The sequence below is a fragment of the Dromiciops gliroides genome, chromosome 6 (genome assembly GCF_019393635.1).
Source record: "Dromiciops gliroides isolate mDroGli1 chromosome 6, mDroGli1.pri, whole genome shotgun sequence".
In the NCBI taxonomy this organism is placed as follows: Eukaryota; Metazoa; Chordata; class Mammalia; order Microbiotheria; family Microbiotheriidae; genus Dromiciops; species Dromiciops gliroides.
Window position 1 is genome coordinate 34,139,315 of NC_057866.1, and position 17,810 is coordinate 34,157,124.

Here is a 17,810-nt window from a genome sequence, read left to right on the forward strand (position 1 = left end):
TAATGGGTAATAAGCCTGGAAAGGTGGGTTGGAACCAAGTCTCTAAAGACATCTTTAATGAAGCATATCCACAAAGTAGTTAAGATTTAAAGGAATGAAACTTAGTCATTTACATTAGTAGGCCTCCACCAGTCGCAGACGACCTTGGATCAGCACCTTGAAGAGCCACAGGCCACGGTGTGGCTGTGCAGTCTGATACGGGAGCCGCAGCTCCTGAGTGACTGCTCTATCCCGCGTTGTATCTACCCCATGAGGAGTAGCTGGAGTGTCCTCTGCAGGGCGCTGGCCTGGGCAGATCAATATGGAAAACAAGCTGTTGCCCAAGCAGCAGGTTTTCCCTCTCCTCGACACTGGTGGATCCAAAGGAGAGGCAGAGCCAGTACAGTTTGGCACCAGTGCCGCTGCAGGAGTTGCCAGAGGGATGTGATATCCAACATCCAACTGCCTAAGGGACTCCGACTCCTGGTTTTTCCTCGGGGTTAACTCCCGAAGCCTTTCCCATAGATGGGTATAGCCACAAGGCAGCGGAGGTTTAAAATCAGGGTTCCTTCCCCTAGGCCGGTTGCCTGCCAAGGCTAAGGAGCCCCACCTGCCTAAAGTGACTGGTTTTAGGGCGCCAGTGACTCTCCTTCGCCCCTTCTCCTGTTGGTGGAAACAGTTCTGCCACGAGAAAGCCAGCAGTTGGGCTTCGGTCATCAGAGGCTATTTGAGACGCACGCCATTGGAGCGTTTTATAGAGAGTGGGAGCTTGTCCCCACTCCCACCCCGGCATGACCAACCTTTGGAACAGTATCCCTGATAACAGTATTAGTGTTCTTATAATTATATGCAACACATATGATTAAATATATAGGCCATATAACAATAGAAACTTACATTTATATGTGGTTTTTTGAGGTTCACAAAACGTTTTCACAACTTTGTCAGACAGGCAGTACACGTATCATTATGCCTATTTTACAAATGAGTAACTTGAAGCGTGGAGAGAAGGAACTTGCTCATGGTACCTAACTACTAAATGGCAGAGCCTAGATTTGAACCCACGTCTTCAGACACCAAGTTCTGTGTTCTTTCTGCTATAAAGTCTTCACTAATGAATGATGCCAGACTCTACCTCTTTATGATACATTTAAAGAAAGGCCTGGACATCAACTAGAGAATCACAGACACTAACCATGTTTTTGCCATTCAGAAATGTTGAGTGAATCATCTATTAAACGATGCATTCTGAGCTCAATATTTATTGTCAGCTTAGCCCAGTTCAGCAAGTCAGAGGTGCTAACTAATAAAAACTGCAAAAACTAGTTAAAATAAATCTACCATAGGTGAGAATTATATTACAATATTAACAATTTCAAACTGATTTCCAAAATTCTGAATCAGTAATGTGAATTTCTTTTAATAAAGCTATGGTTTAATTTTTTTCCGGGAAATATTTTTAATAGGATTACTGACCCTTTTAACAGTCTTGGAAAGAAAATGAATCCCATGAGCATCCTGGCGTATAAGTATTATAACAATAAATAGAACAGTCCCTCTTTTTGAATTGAAATGGTAATAGACTTGGGAAACTAAACTTACTAGAGAAATATGCAAACGTATGCAGGCTGATAACCACTTTCACACCAAACTGATTCTCCTGTGTATCAGTGAAGGAACAGAACCCAGTAAGACAAATGAAGGGCTTGTGAAAATGAAAGAATGAGGTCTTCTGGAGCAATGGCATTTGTGTCCTCCTACCAACACAGATGGAATATGAATCAGCCACTTTCACAGGGGTCATTTAGGTTGCCCGCCACCTGACCTTTGGGTCCTACAGTTGAGACCAGTCTAGCTCTTCAGAAAATTCTTAAATGTTTCAGAAAAGAAAATGAGAGTTTACTAGTTTAAGACATGTTTTTGCACTTAGAACTCAGAAATACTTTGTGCCTTAAGTGGATTTTTTTCAGGTCATTAGTTTATAATGTGAACTAGTGCCTTGGGATATATTGAAAGGAGAAAAAAATCAAGCTGGTATGCTTGGAAATGCAGTTTATGTGACTTGTGAAATCATTTATTTCAGCTCAATTTTTGCAACCATTTACAGCAAGAATAAAGTCAATATGGACACAGTGATATGCCCCTTTCTAGGTATGTCGTACACATATCCACATGTGTGACATCAGAGATCTTCCCTGATCCACGTATATCAGATAGCTTCTTCTCTAACCTCTCTTTGCCAGGCCAAAGAAATGACAACCTTCATTCTGTACCATCACAAAGGAAAACTTAATATGTGCTTTTATTTTTTTTTCCTTCTTTTTTTTTTTGGGGGGGGGGGGAGGCAGGGCAATGAGGGTTGACTTGCCCAGGGTCACACAGCTAGTAAATGTCAAGTGTCTGAGGCTGCATTTGAACTCAGGTCCTCCTGAATCCAGGGCTGGTGCTTTATCCACTGCGCCACCTAGCTGCCCAATATGTGCTTTTAAATGAAAATAACCCTCCATTTAATCTTTTGAACTTTCAGGTTCGTTGCTAACCAGGGAGTTTGCTGGTTATGTGACAATGGTCAATGTAATGTTAACAGGGTAAATGAATGTCTATAAAGTACTCAGAGAGCCTCTACCAAGAGAAAATAAAGACATACCAAAAAGTAGAGTGAAACAATCCATTTTCATCATTGGATTAAAATATAAAAGTATCACATTTCAATTTTACCTTTGGAAAGATGAGTGAAAGTATTCAAAAATTCCTCATATGTCTGCTCATGGCGATTAATAAACTGATCCAGGGCTTGTTCAATTAACCGATCTTCATCCATGTTCCCCAATTCCAACAGCTGAACAAACATCTACCTCAGCAGCCTCTTCATCTGTGATATAAAGATAAAAGAAAGAAATGAGCTCTAAGACCAAGGCACACAATTACAGTCCTTCTAAAAAGTGTCTGAATGAGAATATGAAGAATTGCTGGCTTAATGAGCCAAAGGAGAAATGGACACAGTTGAGATAGCACTGAACTTAGAAATCAAGAAACTGTCCATCTCTAAGACAAGTCATTTAACTTTTCTGTCCTCCATTTTTTCATCAATTATCTTCCTGATCTGCAAGACATTTATGAAACTATTCTGAACATTCTAAAAAGAAATTAGGATATAAGTTTTAAAAGTTTAGGCACAATACAATCTCTAACCAAACCACCTCTCTAGTAGGAGGTGGAAGAGAAAACATTATCACAAAGCAAAATGTTCCATGCTTCTGCAGCAAGTGGACTTGGGGAGTTAGCGGACTACTGGGGACCGAGTATTTAAACATGCAGCACTGAGAGAAAGCAGGAACCACCATCTCTACCATATGGTTTTCCTACCTCTTTGTTCTAATGGTCCCTCTATTTTCTACCTCACTATTGTTTCTGTGACTTGATGAATGTTAAGATTTGTTATTGCAATGAAATAGAAGAAGCCCGAGCCTAAATTCTCCCTTGATAACCAAAAAGTAAACAGATCTGTTAGGTCCATGTGCTCCTGTGACTTCAGAATTATAATATAACCTAAAGAGAAATCGAGGCAACACTCAAAGCCATAGATACAAATAGCACTTAACAAAATGATGGGATCATTGAGTAAGGAACTGATGTGGCTGAGTATTGAGTTATTATTATTTATTTCTTATTTTCTTATTTATATATTTATTATTTAACATCAATAGCTCACATCTGTATAGAACTTTCAGGCTCTCATTTGATCTTCCCAACAACCCTGTAAGGTGGTGCTGCTTGTCCTTTGTTTACAAAGTGGACCAATGACACCAAAGTTCACGTCTTAGTGACATAGGCATGGTTTGGATTTAAGTGAGGCAGAGTCACAGTCATCAGCCTCACTTTCCCTTTCGGAGTCATCGACAAAAGTCAAGAAGACTGGCAATGGCTCAGGATGCAGTGGACGAGCTTGGTGTCTTCGATTTGTGACTAAGCTCTAAGTGCTCCACGGCACCTACATCAGCCGCCTTCATGGCTCTCATCTGCCCATTCTGCAGGGAGAAGTCTTCACAGGCTTGAGGCAGACACCCAGACCCTAACTCACCTACCGGTTTGAGGCCCATTGCTTACTGTCAACCTGGTTTAGCCCATCTGCTTAGACAGTTTACCAATGTGTGGCCACTGTGCACGCCACAGCTTCTTGGAGCCACAGGAGAGAACTGAGTGCCAGGCAGACAGCAAAGGTGGGTCAAGAGCCCTGAGAAGTCAGGCCTCTTCTGACTTCCTTCCACTACACTAACTGAAAATGGAAGAACTTGCTAATAAGGACCTGGTCCGTGATCTGTTTTAAAGATAATTGTTGGGGCCTGTGTATCTGAAATAAGATACTATTAGAACTATATTACATGTAAAATTAGATTTATCATCTAATTATAAGCTGTATACAATTATACATATTTGACATGAAATTAAATATTTACATATAAAATTAGATACTACATCACTTAGGACTCTAGCTGTAAGAATTCTAGAATGTATACTGTAGGAATCTGGGTCCTGTGCCCTAAACTGTTTGCTACATATTAATAGAAATATACACAAAGATGTCTAATTGCCAACTGTCAGTGAGACATGCTTTGCTTAGAATCTTAGACTATTAATAGCTGAAAGGAACATTAAAAATCACTAAATTCAATTTCCTCATTTTATAAATACAGAAACCAAAGCCCAGAGAGAAACATGACTTGACCAAAGTCACCTAGTAATTGGTACCTCTTGAAAAAAAAAAAAACAAAGTGAGGTCTAGAACCTGGGTCCACTCAGTTTCAGTACAACACTCTTTCCACAAAACCAAACTGCTTCAAGAATCTCTCTATCGGGGGCAGCTAGGCAGAGCAGTGGATAAAGCACTGGCCCAGGATTCAGGAGTACCTGAGTTCAAATCCGAAGTTCAGACACTTGAAACTTAACTAGCTGTGTGACCCTGGGCAAGTCACTTAATCCTCATTGCCCTGCAAAAAAAAGGGGAGGGGGGGAAGGGGAAAGCTAGGTGGTGCAGTGGATAGAGCATCAGCCCTGGAGTCAGAAGGACCTGAATTTAAATCCGGCCTCAGATACTTGACACTTACTAGCTGTGTGGCAAGTCACTTAACCCCAATTGCTTCACACACACACACACACACACACACACACACACACACACACACACACACACACAATCTCTCTAACAATCTGGCTAGTGCAAGGCAAGATCTCAATGATATACCTTTCCTTTGTAACACCTCTGGTACCAAATACCAAACAGAATAGCGAAAAGAAGCCGCTATATTGCAGTTTATATTGGCTCTGTATGTCTCCTTAGGTATGTTTCAAGACCAATATTTTGAATGATTCCTTCTAGTTCTCAAACTGAAGTTCCTATCATACATTTCTTGCCATTATTTCAATGATATCAATAGCAAATAATTAACAGGAATTCAGTGTAAAACCCATTACAGTCTTTCATTTTAGGCACACAGTTACCACAGAACAAAAAAAGAAAAAGAAAGAGGGGCAGGGATTTACAACAGTGCTTTTATTGCCTTTCTAAGGCTTTGGGAATATCCAATTTCACAAACGGCATCATTCAAAATGTTTAACAAAAACATATCTGGAAATTCAGAACTTTCTGTAAATCTATTTTAAAAAAAAACCATCCAATGTTAAAAGTCTCCAGGGTCTGACAGAGCAAGTGGTTTACGCAAATTGTGGTGGTTGTCTAGAGGAAGTAGTGGTCTTTCAGTCACCATTCACTCCCTCGGGTCTTTAGCCGTGAGATGTTTTATCTCAGAAAAATTCTTAGCCCTAAGAAATCTCTTCTGAGGTCTTTTTTAGTCGTGGTCTAAATGAAGACTTCAAAACATACTGTGTGATCGATATGTGTTAACATGAATACTATTTGAAACTTCCAGGGATGCTGCCAAGAGGGTGGGAAAGCATTCATCTGAGTTCTCCAAACAACTCTAAAATGGCACATCAAATCAAATTCTGCAGTGGCAGAGCCACCAAAAAGACTATCTCAGAGTGAGACAGATAACACAGGAGGTTGGAAAGAGATCTGGGACACAGGGGTGGGGGCTGGCCCAGAGCCTGTGTGGATGAGCCCATATAGTGGGGCGAAGTGGTGGTGACAGAAACACTAGAAGCTTTGGGAGGCCTCAAGCCAGAAATGGTAAGAGGACCTGCCAAATGGTCAGAAAGCGTTTACAAGAGACCCCTCTTCTAGCACTGGATGCAGGACAACCCCACTGCCTATATCCACTCCTAGGTCATAGCTCAAGCGCAAAGAGGTAGTAGAAGCCCTGAGGGGCAGTATCACTCCCAGCCCCAAAAGATCAAGGGCCCCAAGAGGCAGTATCACATCTGGTGCCAAAGGAAGAGGGGCCCTGAGGAGCAGTATAAGGAGTAGTACTGATTGGAATCCCAAGGGAAAAGGGGCCCTTCCCCAGTAAGGAACAGAGTGAATACCAAAAGAACAGGGACCACACCTGTCCCCAGATCACATGAACTTAAAAATATTAAAAAATTCCAAACCCCAAGAACTATCTCTGAAAACAACAGTGCAAAAAAGCCTAAAGCTTGGAACAGAGGCCTTCCCTCACCTCAGCCCCAATCTGGAACACAGTCCTGTCTTAATACAAAGTTGAAAATCAAGAAATAGAATGGGAAAATGAGCAAAAAGAAAAAAAAAATTATGATAGCAACAGGGAAGATCAAGATACAAACTCAAAAGAAAATGAAGTCAAAACAGATACAAGCAAAGCATCAAAGAAAAATCTGAATTGAATACAAGCCCCAAAAGAATTCCTGAGAAAAGATTAAAAAATGTTTTAAAAATCAAATAAAAGTAATAGAGGAAAAATTAGGTAAAGAAATGAAAATAGAAGAAGGAAATTAGGAAAAGACAATAGACACCTTGGTAAAAGATGCACAAAAAATACTGGAAAAAAAGAACTTAAAAAAAACAGAATTGCCCAAATGGGCTGATGAAAATAACTCCTTAAAAAGCAGAATTGGCCAAATGGAAAGAGAGGTAGTAAAGCTCACTGAATAAAATAATTCCCTAAAAATTAGAACTGGGCAAAACAATCTAAACAATTTGGTAGTAAGAAATAGAGCGGTGGATCAGTGGAATAGATTAGGGACACAATACACAATAGGAAAACACCACAGCAATGCAATGTTTGATAAACACAAAGATCTAAGCTTTGGGGGTAAAACCTCAATATTTGATAAAAATTGCTGGGAAAAGTTGAAAGCAGTTTGGAAGAAACTACACACAGACAAATATCTCACACTTCATACCAAGAGAAGGTCAAGGTGGATAAATTATTTAGACATAAAAGATGATACCCTAAGTAAATTAGGGGAGTGTGGGAAAATATGCCTGTCAAATCTAAGCGTCAGGGAAGACTTTATGTCCAAACAAGAAACAGAGGAGATTAAAATGGATGATTTTGTTTTCATTAAAAGACTTTTGCACAAACAAAACTAATGCTGCCAAAATTAAAAGGAAAACAAAAAACTGAGAGTGACGGTGGGAAAAATTTGCAAAAAGTTTCTTTGAAAAAAGCTTAATTTCTCAAAAATATAGGAAACTGAGCCAAATTTATACAAATAAGACCCATTCCCCAGTTGATAATTGATCAAAGGATATGAACAGGCAGTTTTCAGACGAAATCAAAGCTATTAATAGACATATAAAAATACTCTAAATCACTACCGATTAGAGAAATGAGAGTTAAAACAACTCTGAGAGACTGCCTCACACCTTTTAGACTGACAAACATGACAGAAAAGGAAAATAAAAAATAATGGAGGGGATATTGAAAAATTAGAACACTAATGCACTGTTGGTGCACTTGTGAACTGATCCAACAATTTAGAGAACAATTTGGAATTAGACCCAAAGGGCTATAAAACTGCATTCCTTTTGACTCAGTAGTACCACTACTAGATCTGCATCCCAAAGAGAACAAAGAAAAGGGGAAAAGGACTTATTTACACAAAAATATTTATAGCAGCTGTTTTTGTAGTAGCAAAGAATTGGACACTGAGAGGATAACCATAAATTAGGGAATGGCTGAATATGCTGTGGAATATGACTGTTGGAATACTTTTGTGCTATATGAAATGACAAGTAAGATGGTTTCAGAAAAAACCTGGAAAGGTTGATATGTGAACAAAGTGAAGGGAACAGAACCAAAAGAACATTATACACAGGACTGCAATATTCTAAAGATGATCAACCATAAAAGACTCAGCTGCTCTGATCAAGACAACAATGCAAGACAATTCCAAAGGATCCATAATGAAAAATGTCATCCATCTCCAGAGAGAGAACCAATGAACTCTGAATGCAGATTAAAGCATACTTGTTTTAAACTTCATTTTTATTGTTTTCTTTTGTTTGTGTTTTCTTATGCAACATGGATAATATGGAAATATGTTTAGCAACTTCACATGAAGAATAGGAATCAAAGCGCTTGTTCCCCAATGAGGGGAAAGAGGGAAAGAGAATTTGGAACTCAATTTTTTTTAAATGATGGCTAAAAAATTCTTTACATGTAATTGAGAAATAGTTAATGAAAGAAATCAGAACAATTTTTTTAAATCATTAATGCTATTCCAAGACATTCTACCTATGAAGACTACAACCTTAATAGACAATTAAAAAGAGTTGCTATGGGGGCAGCTAGGTGGCACAGTGGATGGAGCACTGGCCCTGAATTTGGGAGGACCTGAGTTCAAATCTGGCCTTAGACCCTTGACACTTACTAGCTATGTGACCCTGGGCAAGTCACTTAACCCCAATTGCCTCACCAAAAATTTCAAAAAAGAGTTGCTATGACCAAAAATGCCATACCTAGTGGCCAAGCCTGCTGTAGTCCAAACTATCTTCATGGGGCAGCTAGGTGGTGCAGTGGATAGGGCACCGGGCCTGGAGCCAGGAAGACTCACTAGTCTCTCCAAGCTCTCTGAATGTGTCTTATCCTCAGACGACAGACACACAGTCTGTGACAAAGCTCATACCTGAATCTTCATACTCAGGATAGGTTCCATCAGAGCTCATGCTGCACTCCAGCAGTCTATGAGACCTCAGTCAGCTCAGCACCTGACGAAGCGCTGCAGGGTTGTCTTAATGAAAGGTAGTTATTATACACAGTATCAGGGCACTGCGTTTGAAGTCAGGGAAGTGAGTTCAAATCTGGCCTCCAATACTGACTAATTGCATAACCCTAAAAGAGTCACTAAGCCTCTGCCTCAGTTTCCTCAACTGTCAAATGGGGGTAATAAAATAGCCCCCACCTCCCGGGTTGTTGTGACAATCAAATGAGACAATATTTGTAAAGCTCCTGGCACAAAGAAGGTGCTTTACAAATGGTTGTTTCCTGCCTTCCTTCCTAAGGAATGATCCACTTCCTCCCACTCTACTCCAAACCAAGAAGTGAAGCGGATGTTCCACACTTGTCCCTGGAATACTGAGATTCACGAAATGATGCCACTAGCACTGGACAAGAAGAAATCCTTCTGTTTCCAGTAATCAATCATGAGGAAAAATCACTTAACCACTCTCTCAGTTTCTATTTCAACTTTCCAGGGTTACTGTGTGGATCAAATGAGACTACATATGTAACCCATTTAACCAATCTGAAAGCACTCTAGTGCTTTTATATATGTATATATTTCTCTATAATAGATAGTAGTTATATAAACGCTAGCTATTACAATAATTGTTATCATTATTATTTCCCCATCTTTCAAAGCAGAAAAACAAGTCACTTGAGAGGATATTTATAAATATTGTGCACTCCTGAAGGAAATTACTGATGAGAATACGGTGCAGAACAACAACTATTAAAGATCCATTACAGTCCTCCTGGAAACCCCACATTTTCCAAGGCTCTGCCAATGCAGCACGAGCCTGAGCAAGTCAGGGTAAGGCACCCAGTATGGGCCCAGCAGTGAAGTCTGGACGAGAGAAGCCAGACATGAAAAGGCTCACACTCAGAAGGCTGTCTTCCAAGCAGGGAATATTTTTGGCCACCACAACCTATAAAGCAGACGAAATTACAAAATGCCCTCCAGTCCTGTTCATTCCTCTTTGCATTCCAAAGCTATGATGGCCCAAATGGCAGAAACTGTGAGACTGTCCACTGAGTTGGGGACTGGCTACAAATGTTCACTTAAATGGTAGGACCCTCACAGTGTGATCTCCTTCCAACAACCAATGCAATGACCAATGCAAAATGCTAGGGAAGCTGGGCTTCATGGAAAGTCCAAATAGAACACTGATCCCTGCCCCTAAGACACTGGAGCAACCATCCTGCAAGACAGGTGCTATCTTAACTTTTTTTTTTTTTTTTTTTGCTGGGCAATGGGGGTTAAGTGACTTGCCCAGGGTCACACAGCTAGTAAGTCAAGTGTCTGAGGCCGGATTTGAACTCAGGTACTCCTGAATCCAAGGCCGGTTCTTTATCCACTGCGCCACCTAGCCGCCCCCTTATCATTTATTTTACAGATGAGGAAACTGAGGGTCAGTGGCTTGCCCCATAGTCACAGAGCACTCTTTCTACTATGTTAGAATGCCTCTATGACACTTCATGGGAAAACACAGTCAAGAATGACAAAGGAAGGGGCAGCTGGTGGTGCAGTGGATAGAGCACCGGCCCTGGAGTCAGGAGTACCTGAGTTCAAATCCAGCCTCAGACACTTAATACTTACTAGCTGTGTGACCCTGGGCAAGTCACTTAACCCCAGTTGCCTCACTAAAAAAAAAAAAAAAAGGATGACAAAGGATGAGAAAACTTGGAAGGAATGCAAACCACATCAGTGATGGTCACCAGCTGTCCCATAAATTCATCATTATCATCATTAATTTCACTACAGATTGAATATCAATATTCCAGCTAGGAGGACCTTACTTTCTACCTCTAATATATGTAAATTCAAATCCCAACTTATCATAAAAATTAAAATTACCTGGAGGGTCAAGTTTTCAAAGGGAGTGCAAGAGACTTTGTGAAACTAAACCCCCTGGAGACTAGTCTCCTCTCAAAGTGCAAACTCCTTTTAACACCACAGGGGATTGTGTATCTGCATAAAAAAAGTTTTTCAAAAGAAACACATAACTTGAGGCTTATTGCTTCTGCTTAGAAGTAATAAATAATATGACATTTTCCAGGGCCATTAAAGCCCACTTTCTCAAATTTTGATGGTTCTAAGTTCAATAGGAATCCATTGCTATGATTAGAGATGAAAAAGGATATTGCAAAAATAATTCACCTTGGCTAAGGGAATTTTAAGCAAGTAACCTCTGTAATTTCCAATGTAGATTTCCTTTTATATTTTTGAAAATGACCAAAGCCCAAGGAAACCAAATAGCAATGTAATTGGATTGACAGATTCAAAACATAGTTAAGAGCAGTATTGGTTCTTAGATGCAACTATCTAATGTTTATTATGTCTTTAGGGTTATATTGAAGGCTAGGGAGGAGTCATTTAATAATAAAGTGGAATACTATAGGATAGAAAGATCAGGAGGGGTCTTTATCAATTTATGACTCTATTAAGGAGTAATGACCTGCAAATTCCCATATGATGAAAGGCAGTGAGATGTGCTTCCACACTCAATTGGTCTAGCTTTCCAAAACTAATCTAGATCACAAAAATTTTCAAACCTAAGGGCCTAAGAAATAAAGACTAAAATTCAGGACAACATTTGGTAGACTTTCAATATGTTATCATTGAATAAACTTCAGCCTAGCATGCTATAAAGACTTGGTAGCTAACATTTGGGCATGAGCTTGAACAAGGGATATAGCATCAGACCTGAAGTCAAAAAGACATCTTTCTGAGTTCAAATCCGGCCTCAGATATTTACTAGCAAGTCGCTTCACCCTATTTGCTTCAATTTCCTAATCTGTCAAATGAGCCAGAGAAGGAAATAGCAAATGACCCCAGTATCTTTGCTAAGAACACCCCAAATGGGATCACAAAGAATCATATAAAACTGAATAACAGCTAACATTTAAGCTTTCTCAAATAAGCCCCAAGGTATGAAGTATTTGGTTGATGGGTCTCTTTTAAAAAGATATTCAGGCAGCTAGGTGGCACAGTAGATAGAGTACCGGCCCTGGATTCAGGAGGACCTGAGTTCAAATCCGGTCTCAGAACTTAACACTTACTAGCTGTGTGACCCTGGGCAAGTCACTTAACCCCAACTGCCTCACCAAAAATAAAAAATAGAAAAAGAGATTCATCAAGGGAAGCAGAAAACTGGGAAAGATTTTTTGAAACAAAGATCTCTGGTAAAGGCCTCATTTCTCAATTATATAGAGAACTGAGTCAAATTTATAAAAATACAAGTCATTCCCCAATTGAGAAATGGTCAAAGGATATGAACAGTTTTCAGACAAAGAAATCAAAGCTATCTATAATCATATGAAAAAATGCTCTAGATCACTATTGATCAGAGAAATGCAAATTAAAACAACTCTGAGGTATCACCTCACACCTATCAGAGTGGCAAATATAACAAAAAAAGGAAAACAATGGATGTTGGAGGGGATGTAAGAAAGCTGGAATGCTAATCTACTGTTGGTGGAGTTGTGAAAAGATCTAACCATTCTGAAGGGCAATTTGGAACTATGCCCAAAGGGCTATAGAATTGTGCATACCCTTTGATCCAGCAATAGCACTGCTAGGTTTATATCCCAAAGACTTCTCCAAAAAGAGAAAAAGAACTATTTTTACAAAAATATTTATAGCAGCTCTTTTTGTGGTGGCTAAGAATTGGAAATCAAAGGGATGCCCATCAATTGGGGAATGGCTAAACAAGCTGTGGTATAAGATGGTGATGGAATATTATTGTGCTATAAGAACGACAAGCAGGATGATTTCAGAAAAGCCTGGAAAGATTTGTACAAACTGATGTATAGTGAAGTGAGCAGAACCAAGAGAATATTGTGCACAGAGACAGCAATATTGTTTTTCTTTTGGTTTTGGCTTGGTTTTGGGGGTTCTTTTGGGGTGAGGCAATTGGGGTTAAGTGACTTGCCCAGGGTCACATGGCTAGTAAGTGTCAAGTGTCTGGGGTCGAATTTGAACTCAGGTCCTCTTGAATCCAAGGCCCATGCTTTCTCCACTGCGCCACCTAGCTGCCCCGACAGCAATTGTTTGATGAAGAACTGTGAATGACAATTATTTTCAACAATACAATGATCCAAGACAATCCCAAAGGACTACTGATGAAACATACTATCCACCTCCAAAGAAAGAACTGATATTGATGGAACACAGACTGAAGCATGCTATTTTTCACTTTCTTTCATTTTTTTCTTTTATTCAAGTTTTCTTATACAAAATTACTTATGTGGTAATGTTTTACATAATCGTACATGTATAACCCATATCTGATTGCTCACCACCTCAGGGAAGGGGGCAGGGAAGGGAGGGAAGGAGGGATAAAAATTGAAACTCAAAACTATAAAAAAAGTTTATTACTTAAAAAGAAATAATTTTTAAATAAGATAAAATAAAAAGATGTTCATTATTATACATTTTAGGCTATGCCAAAATTCAGCTAGAAGGGAGATTTGAACCACCACCATTAATGACAGTGTATTGATGATTGGTGGCATTCTCTCCATCTATCTGAATTGACCAAATATGGGAGGCATGTCCCTGCTACTGTGAATATCCCCCAAAACTGTCTTGGGCCTCTTCTTTTTTCCCTCGATCTCACCTGGCAATCTCATCGGCTCCCATGAATTCCACCATCATCTTGATGGACATGCCTCCCAATCTACATACCCAGCCCTATTCTATCTCTCCAGCCACCCAAGAAATATCTTATATAGCTCAAACTCCCCACATCCCACATCAGCTACCTCCTTTTGGAAATCTCAAATCAGAAGTCCCACAAGCATCTCAAACTCAACATGTCCAAAACAGATCTCATTCTTTTCCCCAAAGACTCTCTCTTCTTCCCAACTTCCCTATTACTGTCGGGGTATCACCATCCTCCCAGTCACCTCAGCTCATCATCTCAACACCATGCTTAACTCCTCGCTCACCCTCACCCCACATATCCAATCCATTGCAGCACCTTTCATGTAAACTGCCTTTTCTCCACCCCTCTAGTTTGCACCTTCATCAGCTTTCCTGCCATCTCTCCCCATTCCATCCCCTACTCAGCTGCCAAAGGAATTTTCCTAAAGAGAACTCTGACCAAGTCACATCCCTGCCCAGTCAGCTCTGGGATCCAATAGGAGCTGCTCCATTTGGCACTTCATGTTCTTTACAGCCTGTCCCCTTCCGACTTTTTCTCTTAATCCCAGTCAGCTACACTGGCCTACCTGGCATGACCCTCCAACCCCTGTCTGCATGCCTTACAGTGGCTGTCTGACATGCTTAGAATGATCTCCCTCCTCACCTTGGCCCCTTAGCTTTCATCTCCCTTCAAGACTCCGCTCAAACCTCACCTTCTGCATCTGTCATCTCCCCTGTCAGGAGGTGAAAAGCATCCACTTGGTTCGCCCTGTGTGGTTTCTTTTAAGTGACTGTGGGGCTCACTGAGGAGATCTTGTATTATGCTAGGATTTGACCAATTCAGCACAATGCCCTCTGGAGGCCTGGTCCATAAGAAAACCCTCTTTCATTTGGACTCGGCGCTGGACATCTTCCTCAAAGCAGGAGTGAAAGCTTCTGGCAATATTTATCTGGAAATATGTATCTGCTTTATGTCTTGTTTGACATCAACAATCAGAAGACGACTGAGGAAAGTTATCGCTGAAGTTCTAGCAATCAAGTAATCTGGCATGATCTTCGCATCCACAGGAGAGACAACTTGATGGAAGAGGACCTTCAAAGATGTTCTTATTCTACTGAGCCGAATGCTTTTTTGAATAATCAGCAAGCAATAAATGCCAGGATTTCGTATCCTCTATACCTTTCATTCAACTCTGTGACTGAGGATAGTCTGATCAAAATGATCTACAGAGAGATACCTGTTCTCCTTTTCACAATTTCATCAAGAATATGCTTTTAAAAATGGATCATTCTCACAAAGATCAGAAAATAGGCAAATGAATTACTATTGATAAAGTCCTCTCAATTATCTTTTTAAAATAAACGATACTTGGGGGCAGCTAGGTGGCACAGTGGATAAAGCACTGGCCTTGGATTCAGGAGTACCTGAGTTCAAATCCAGCCTCAGACACTTGACACTTAACTAGCTGTGTGACCCTGGGCAAGTCATTTAACCCTCATTGCCCTGCAAAAATTAAAAAATAAATAAAATAAATGATACCATTCATGGTTCTTTCTAGTTACTCAGTATCTTCCCTATTTTCACATATCTTGAAAATCCTTTGATCCCTGTTAAGGGTTAAAATTCTAGCTAGTCTGTCTAGAATATCTAGTGAGTGGTCGCCAATAAATTATAAGCTTTAGCAAGAGTTAGACTTTTAAGCATTTATTAAGGAGAATAAGAATTTGGTAAAGAGAGAGAAAAAGGCCTAAATTCCTATCTATTAAAGGGAGAGCACATTTCTAGCTCCCCTTTCCTTTGGACTCTGGTGGAGAGCACATTTCCCTTTAATAGATAGGAATTTAGGCCTTTTTCTCTCTCTTTACCAAATTCTTATTCTCCTTAATAAATGCTTAAAAGTCTAACTCTTGCTAAAGCTTATAATTTATTGGCGACCACTCAATCCCTCAATGCTGTCAACACTGACCCTCCAGGCTGAATGTTTTCTGGGGTTCTTCTGGCCTGGGGTAACTGTTTTTCCAACATTTCTCTTCCAGCTGCCATTGCACTTCTTCACAGAAGTGAAGGATGGTGGTGTGTTGTTTCTCCTCCATAATTAGGAAGTTCCTTAATAACAGGAACTGCCCTAGTTTTTTATCTCAAATGCCCAGCACAGTAGTGAGTATGTAGCACCCACTTAATAAATGCTTTTTGTATGAACTTGGTGTTTGTAGATGGTCTAACACCTTCTTCCTCCTTTCCTGCCACTCCATCACAGTCACTGCAGAACAATGAACGTGGCCCGGAGCACTGGGAGTGACTGTATGTTTTCCTTTGTTTCACAAGTCACCATGGCAATCATCAGTTGATAGTCCCTCTGCTAGAGATGAGACTCTCTAAAGCTGACCAGGCTGGCCTGAAAGCAATAGATACAGACTGTCACCCAGGTCATACTTTTGCCTTCCAGCTTGGTAGAACCTGACAGAGTTTGTGGTCTACTAGAAAAGCGTTGGAGGTCACAGGATCACCTACATACCACGATGAGGAAATGGAATTGGGCTTTAATCGTGCATGGCATAAAATAAAAAGATATATACTCACCAAAGATGGTCGCCACTAATGGAGGACTCCTGTGTAGAGTCCAAATAAAAGAAAGATTTCTTATTGATAGAAAGATCCTCCAAAAGTTCCAGGCTGTAGGTTACATTGTGCTCGTTATATCAAACCCCAGGATACCAAAAGGCCTTCTCATTAAGGTCCTCTGTCACTTCAAAGGGATTGACCTAGCAGTCTAAACAAGAAAAAAAACAGTAGAGGAAGAATGGGTGATACCCAAATAATGATATTCAATTGACTAGGAAGTCCATTGAGTTAGTCCAATATTACATCTTGGACAAAGAAAACACAGGGACAGTGAAAAGAGCCCAGAAATGACAAGAAGGAGAGTAGGCTGTTTTGTATTTGGGAAACTATAGGAGATTTCAATGATCTCCCTGGTGTTCCCTGACACAAAAGCTCATCTTTTTAACATCAATATTCCCGAGCCATATTATCATTAGGAAACATGATGCTACCATGCAACACCACAATCACTGAAGAATTAAAATCACAGGGCACATGGTAAGTCTAAGTAGAATGCAGCTCATTACAATAATGATTTACATGTCAGAAGTGACAATAATAGCCGTCATGAAGAAAATACACGATCCAGAAAGGAAGTGGGCCAGTTATATAACGTGGGCAAGCAATACTGGGCAGATAGTCTGAGTACTACATTGGTGCCCATGAACAACTGAAAAGCACAGAGGCAGTTCCCAACTTTTAGCACAAACACTTGGGTGGAGCTATCAAATAATTGCAATGGTCCACAAATGCACGTGCAAAACTCTAAGTAATGCCTCACAACAGAGGTAAGTAAGACTTTTCTAAATGAATGTAGATGCAATTTCAAAGCATCACTGAATTTCCAGCTGCTTTTTGGTCACATACTTTTCTCAATCAATGCATAGTAATAATACATCTACCATCATGCAGTGGGGGAAGGTAATCTACAAATTTTTTTTACATTTAAAAAACTGGCAATTTTTGCTATCTAGGCAGGCCTCCTGCACACTGGGTAGATTTTCCAGAGAAGTCTCATAAAGGAACATGGATGAGAATAGCACAGTAGGAGAAGGTATAGCCCACATCAGGGTTAGCACAAAGCCAACAACAACATAAGAATTTCAGTCATTTTTTAGTTTTGTCCCATTTTGTCCCATTCCCTATGACCCCCATCTTGGTTTTTCTTGACAAAGATACTGGACTGGTTGACCATATCCTTCTCTGCTGGACTAACACAAACAGAATTTAAATGACTTGTCCAGAGTCACACAGGACACAGATCAGTGACAAAAGGAGACCAACTGTATAAGCAAAGTTTATAAGGACCTCAAATTATACATAATTTTATATAACTGCAATTGGCATTAACATAGTACTTTATGAAACACTTTTCTCAAAACAAACCTATGAGATAGGTAGAGAAATTGTCATTATTGGGGTTGTTCTAGTTTTACAAACG

General features: G+C 40.0%; 1 protein-coding gene across 6 annotated transcripts in view; it reads right to left on the reverse strand.

The window, feature by feature from the left end:
- The window catches only part of LOC122731462 (intraflagellar transport associated protein), a 79,941-nt gene that overhangs the window by 44,447 nt on the left and 17,684 nt on the right, over positions 1–17,810 (reverse strand). For 3 of the 6 annotated variants that reach the window (XM_043971583.1, XM_043971585.1, XM_043971586.1), the window contains 2 exons: positions 16,349–16,538; positions 2,698–2,851 (listed from right to left, as the gene is read on the reverse strand). In XM_043971583.1, the coding sequence (XP_043827518.1) occupies positions 2,698–2,830 (133 nt within the window). In that variant the 5' untranslated portion in view covers positions 2,831–2,851; positions 16,349–16,538. The remainder of the gene's footprint in view (positions 1–2,697; positions 2,852–16,348; positions 16,539–17,810) is intronic. The other 3 variants (XM_043971584.1, XM_043971587.1, XM_043971588.1) reach the window with 1 other exon arrangement.